This window comes from Bactrocera tryoni, chromosome 1 (assembly GCF_016617805.1).
Source record: "Bactrocera tryoni isolate S06 chromosome 1, CSIRO_BtryS06_freeze2, whole genome shotgun sequence".
Taxonomy (NCBI): Eukaryota; Metazoa; Arthropoda; class Insecta; order Diptera; family Tephritidae; genus Bactrocera; species Bactrocera tryoni.
Genome location: NC_052499.1, coordinates 61,402,961 through 61,409,802, shown reverse-complemented (window position 1 = coordinate 61,409,802; position 6,842 = coordinate 61,402,961). Strand labels below are relative to the sequence as shown.

At 44.4% G+C, this 6,842-nt stretch overlaps 1 protein-coding gene across 1 annotated transcript; it reads left to right on the top strand.

Annotated features, from left to right (window-relative positions):
* The first annotated feature begins 1,393 nt into the window (after positions 1-1,393).
* LOC120767069 (nuclear pore complex protein DDB_G0274915) lies at positions 1,394-6,490 on the top strand. The gene is made up of 2 exons (XM_040092922.1): positions 1,394-3,920; positions 5,826-6,490. The coding sequence occupies exons 1-2, from the start codon at positions 1,394-1,396 to the stop codon at positions 6,488-6,490; spliced, it is 3,192 nt and encodes a 1,063-aa protein (XP_039948856.1).
* Positions 6,491-6,842: the final 352 nt, after the last annotated feature.

The following is a 6,842-nucleotide window of genomic DNA, read 5'->3' as shown; positions in this document are numbered from 1 at the left end:
GATATAGTCCAAATAAAAATTAAAAAAAAAAACGAAATAATAGTTTTTTGAAATGCAAATATATTCCATAGTAGTGTCCCTCTCGCATTTCAAAATGAAAATTTTGAACCAGTTAAACATTAAAAAGTGAAGCGAGGCGATTGTCGTGATGCTCACCGGTCCAAACTGTCAACAAAGATTAGTATTTAAGAGTTATGCATCGTTTGCGTCAAGCTATTCGTCTGAAACGGTCAGAATCATGAGGGAACCACTCTGAGTTCCTTCATCACGATAATGCATCAAGTCTTGCCTCATTTTTTTCTCGCTACTTTTTAGCCAACAACTCAGTTCATATCGTTCCACAACACCGTATTCATCTGACTATTTCGACCGCTGACGCCATTCTGACAAGATTGTGAAGATAAAAACAGAGTAGAAGAAGGTTTTGAAGGTTATACAGTAAAAATACCTTTCCGGTTGTTTCGAACACCGGAAATTGCGTTTTATCGAATGGGAAGAACTTGGAAGAATATAAATTTAAGTTTGAAGAATAAATACAGAAATTAAATTTTATAAAAAAAAATTCACCTAATCTTTATTCATAGAATATTACCCAAGTTTTTGAGGTGATTGTAAGTGAAAACTCTTATTTTCGAAACTGAAATTTACTTCACTCGCACTTTTACCGTAAATCGAATTATACTACAAGTACTCCATTAAAGTTTTATTTTAGTACTTCCTGATGCGCCTTTTCATTTTCCCTTCATATACCCGTGTTACTACTCGCCAGCATTAAACCTTAGGCATAGTAGTGGTCAAAGTTTAATGTTATAGAAATTTTTAAATAATTAAATTGAAGCTATTGTTTATATTTTTATTTATTTAAAATATGACCTGTAAATAAATTTACAGACAAACTAGAAAGTAGAATAATGTTCACTCTTATTCCATTCAAATTACTTTTATAAATGAGACACGTTTCTTACTCATTGACCACAATTTATTTCGCACATATTATTGTTCGCAGTCCCACCTTGCAATCGTTTCGCATATGAATATCTTGCGTTCCACACTTGTCTGACTGTCACACTTGTAGTACGCAGGTAAATGGAAATGGGTAATGGGAGCTCAATTACATACTTGTTGACTAAGAAAAATGAATGTGCGCTGCCGTTGCAACAAGTGTTATAGCCATCTAATTATCATAAACATGTGCTTAAAACGAATTTCTCACAAGATCGGTGCTAAAAGAGTATGACTCGACTGACACCAAAACCACCGGCAATACATACTCAGCAAAAATGCCGTAATTCTGTTGAAATACAAACATTGTAAAAATGCAAGAAAACAAATGACATACCATAACACTAAAGTGATGCCAATTAATTTTTAATTTCTTTACTTCAATTCACAGATGTTGGCTCGAGCACCGACGATCGACACGCGGCCCGCCAGCGCAGCACCAACAGTCGATCTTATAGCGGGCAATGAGTTTCTCAAGTTGCTTTTCGAACGTGATGAATCGCAGCGCGAACTGCACAGCGGTGAGCACGACGATGCCAACGAACGAGTGGTGCGCGGACTGCAGGCACGTAGCGACAGCAGCAGCAGCAGCGGCAGAGGGGCTGCTGGCGAAAGGCGAGTGACGCGCGCCGATCATTACCAATCGACAGGCGATGCCACCACGCAGTCAAGTGATTTGGGTAATAGAGGCGCGGCGGCGCGTAGTCTTGGTTATAAGAGTCGTAATGTGCAGAACGAAGCGACAGCGACGACGACGGCGAAGACAACGCGAGCGAGCGAGGAGGGCAAACAAGTGGTAAAGTTGGTGACATCAGGCAGTAAAATTGTGTTCCTCGAAGAATACGACGACAATGACGCCATTGTGGATGCAGTGGCGCGTGACATTGATCTAAAAAAAGAAATAACACAAACACACAGTAAACAGACATCAAAGCCAACAGCGACGGAACAAGTGCACATGCATGTTGAAGCAAATCCTAGCGACGAAGTCAAGGTAGTGGCGGTGAGCGTGTCATCATCGAGCAAACGTGGTGGCCAAAGTCGCACAACAACAAACAATCAATATCACATAGCTGACACAGATATGTCAAAACAGAGCAATATATTCACCGAGACACGTGCGTCAATGCCACACACAGACAACATGCGACAGCCGCACAAGCAAACACCACATGACAACAGCGCTGACAAAAACCAGAGCGCTGACAACATGTCCGCCATGACGGCAACAGCGACCACAACAGCGCCAACTGCGCCGATAACTGCATCGGCGGCTACCTCAACGATGGATGACTTTGTGAATCGCTCACACAAAAGTGAATTCTCCATTGAGGAAGCCGAACCGTTGACAATGTCGCCACAAAAATTGCGCGGCGCACCGCATGCAGCACGCGCTAATAGTCCACGCTCTCTGCACACGCCACATGCCGTGAGTGGACGTGCCGTTAAAATGGCTGCCAACCTGGATGTGGTCGACTCGGAGAATAGCGCTTCGACCAATATACAAAACGTATTGGCAGCGCCACTGACGCAGTCCGCTTCCACACGCACCGCTACTGTGAACGCACCAGCTGCATATCAGAGTGGCGCGAACAAACGTAATGGCACGTCCGCGCCCATAAATCACAGCCTGGCAAATACAGCGCGTTCACATATCAACACGCAAATTAGCGGTGCTGATGACATGAGCGTTGCTGTTATGCGCGACACGTCCGCAGCGGTGGCGCACGTTGATGCCGCCAACGCTGATATGGATGAGAAATTGTTGCCCTTCCAAACGGTGATCTATCACAATACCAAGGAAGGACATGGCCCGCAGTCCCGCTCAATATCATACAGTTCGTTGTCACAGAATGTGGAAGATTTGCATGCGTGGCGGCACTCGGGTATTTTGGCCGAAGCGCAGCGCAATGTAAGCGAGAGTTTAAAACCCTTACAACGTGCACAATTGGCGCACAATTCAGAGCCGGCGAAGTTTTATTCGGTGCCATCGAAAATGTACAGCGAACCGTCGAAGTTTTACTCCGAACCAGCTAAAGTATATTCTGAGCCGTCTAAAGTTTATGGCGAGCCCGAGAAGTTTTATTCCGAACCCGCTAAAGTATATGGTCAACCATCTAAGTTTTACTCCGAACCAGCGAAGGTATACTCACAGCCTGCCAAAGTCTATGGTGAACCGGCGAAAACTTATTGGTCGCCAAGCGCCGCTGGTGCTGCCGTAACGGCTTCGCCGTCTACGTCAAGCTCTACAAGCAGCACAACTACAACCTCAACCACGACTACACGCCCTGGGCGTTATATGCCCTCACGCCGACCCGCCATTGTGTCACGCATCGCTTTCGGTGAGGCGCAAACCTCAACAACAGCGCCCCCACAGCTTTCAGATGAACACCCACCAGTCACAATATCGTCAATATCCACTAACCAGCATCAACAGCAACACCACACGCATCACACACGTTTCCACTCGCATGCGCATAGCCATAGTCACAGTCACGGTGCGCATAGTTCGCATAGTGCACATGATTCACATAGTCCGGTGCATGTACTCGCGCATACTCAAGCCAACAGTCAGTCTAACGCCGACACAGCCGCGCAACCTGCTCAATCGCAGTCACTATCACAGTCACATGCGGCACAATCGCAACCACGTCGGGTACTCTTCAACTTGGATAAATTGCCGTATGATTTATTGAATGCGCCGCAATCACCGCAACATCTCTTGGATCCCGACTTCTCGCACAGTCCACCGGCGGCTGTTACCTACTCATCGCCTCGGCAACGCCAATGCTTGGAGTCCGCCTTTTCGGCGTCGTTGTCTCAATCAGCTTTGCAACAGCAGCAGCAGCAGCAACGTCAGTATTCGTCATTGTCGGACCAACATTCTAATCAAAATGCCAAAGGATTGCCTAATCGAGGTGAGTTAAGTACGAGTAGTTAGTTGCCGACAAAGTGGTACCGAATGATTTTGCTTTATGTTAGGCGGTTTTTTATGTAAACAAGTATGTCAATATCTACGGGTACTTCGGTCGTAGAGCGCTTTTGGTTGGGTTGTTTGTTGTTGTGGTTAATGACGTATTGTGAAAACTCAGTTTTAATACTTTTAGAGCTGTTGGTCTCTTTATTGTCGTTAAGTGTGTGACTGTAATGATGATCGTCATGCTATTAATCGCCATTGGTTGGCGTGTCAGAATTTTTAAGATAAATTGGTCACCACACTTCCCGGTTTATGTAAATCGAATACAGATGGCTGCGATTTTTCCTCAGCTCCTTCAAAAGTAAGAGAGATGAGCTTTATGTGGGGTCGGGTCCTTCTTAAACCGTATTTTTAATTGTGCCAGTTCATTTGATTTATAAAGGCTATTTGTTCGATTCGCAACTCGAATTGATAAATCGTAAAAGGAAGAGTAAGCCTAAACAGAACTTTAAACAAAGGTTTCTAGGTCTTCTTTGACCAATTTAGGAAGAACTATTGATTTGCGTTTTACTTAAGAAAAATATGTAGAGTAATATTATTCAAAGTATTGAGAAGACTGCTGGAAATATTTAGAGCAAGGCACCAGACAAACCATGGAGCATCTCTTGTGCACTTATTCCATTGGCAAGACAACGCTGTAAGCATCTATGCGTGGCTTCTTGGCCTAACACATTCTTCTTCTTCTTAATTGGCCTAACACATTAACCTTATCTATCCTAAACTTTTGTGAAGGCGTCCTACAACAACCGGAACAAATGATAGTCGGAAGGGGTCTGGACTAAACGGAGGGTGAGACAGAACTTCCCAGCCGTTGTTTACAAAATAGTTTTTAACCGGTCTTGCAATGTAAGGCCGGATGTCGTTATGACGGAATATTTTGGCTTCGTATCTAGTCGCAAGTTCCGGGCATTTTTCTGCAATCGTTGCCTTTAATTTGATGAGTTGCTGCCGATAGCACTTCTGATTCCTTCAAATCCAGTACATTACCTCAGCGTAAGGTATATTGGTCTCTGCCGTTAAGTTTGCGAGTTGGTCAGGTTTCACATATGCTTTGTTGCGTATAGGGAAGTCGTAATGGATTCGTTTGCAGCACCAGTCACAATTCGTTGCAAAATTACATTTTAGAAGCGTTCAAGCAGCATTTCCGCCATGCAAAATCTTCCTTCAACGTCTCTTGGCTTCAATTCCTTTGACATCTAATTTCCTTGCTTTTGAATGTATCCAACGATTTCAAATGTCTGCTAAAGTGGCTTCCCAAGATTAGGCAAGCTCATCTTGTATTTGGAAGCAATCTTTGTAGGGTAATGCTTTTATTTCTTCCTCTTTTAACTTTTTTGTCCGCACAGGATGTCCTTTGTCTTTGAAGCCAAATCGCTCATCTAGCGAATGTTCACCCTAAACTTTCACCAAAATACAAGAACTTTCGTAAACTAAATAATATAGTAAATGGGCAACTCTTAACCAATGTGACAGAAACGTGCAGTTTAACCCATAAACTACTGAGTGAATTTTCTCTACATCCATAACCTCAGATAAGATGAGAAGCTCTCTGGTTTTCTAAAATTCGCATGCATTTACTTACACTTTGAAGTTCACTGAGGAATAAATTAATGCTATAGGATTTTTTTAGGGAAATTTCTCGGTTCGAGGTATTATACGTATTTTTTTGGCATTCCTGCGAGCAATTTTAGTCGAAACGCCGATTGAACACCTGGATATTCAATACTTTAGGATGCACATAATATTTTTTGACATATTTATAGCTATTTGTAATTCAACGCTAATAATTTACTGTTATTGTATCAATTCTTCTCTTCTTCTTTCATTGCATTACTGAAATCTGCAGATCTAGTCAAGTGTGTTTCCAAATACAACCAACCATTAGCCCCATCAACGGCGACAACAGAGCGCAGCTACAATGGCGACGACGACAATAACGACAACGACGACAGCAGCGGCGGCTTGTATACGCCGACCCCAGAGCAAAATTACGAAATTGAAGAGTCCGTAAGTGTTATGACAAACGGACGAGCCCACGGTATACAAGGCAATGCGGCGGTAACTACAACGGCCAGACCATCATTTGCACTGCGCACCACGAAATTCCCCAGTCGCGGTGCGATACACCATCAACAACAACAGCACCAACAACAACATCACTACCACGGCAACGCCAACACAAATGCCAATATAGACAACAACTATGATGATAATGTGGCGCAGGTTGGTGGTTTGGATGGCGGCAGCGATGACGATGGCATTGCTGGGGATGGCAGTAAAACCGGCGAGGGCGGCGACGACGACGATGCCAAGGTGGCGTATGTGGTCGAGGGACGCAACTATCGCAAGTATCGCGTGGAGGAGAAGACCGACGACGGTTTCATTGTTGGCGAGTACGGTGTGGTGGACCATAATGATGGTAATTTACGTGGCGTACGTTACACCGCCGATTCGACCATCAATCGCAGTCTGATACAAAAGGCGTTGTTGACATTTCTTAAGCTCAAGTAGTCAAATGGACAGCGTAAGGTGATGATGGTGGCATAGCGCTGTCATTGCGTACAGCATATAGTGGCATAAGTGCATGCTCGGTTATAAGGTGTTTGGTGGTGCGTAAAACGTAAAGCGATGGGCGGCAATGTGTGGCTCATGCGCGCAGACGCACAAATCAGCGCATGCGTCTGCTAGCATATCTCTCGCGGGGGTAGTGAGTTGCTGACGCGCGGGTTGTGTGGTCATCAAAATACATACATATACTGAACGCCACGCGTTGCACCAACGGCTACGTTTTGCGTGACCTAAAGCTGGCTTAGCATGCAGTATGCTGGCTGTTAAACGCCGACGCTATAACAGCTATGCGCGC

Coding starts and splice junctions, on each gene's coding strand:
- LOC120767069 (XM_040092922.1), top strand. CDS start 1,394: ATGTTGGCTCGAGCACCGACGATCGACACGCGGCCCGCCAGCGCAGCA. Junction 3,921..5,825: donor CAAAGGATTGCCTAATCGAG/GTGAGTTAAGTA, acceptor TGAAATCTGCAG/ATCTAGTCAAGTGTGTTTCC.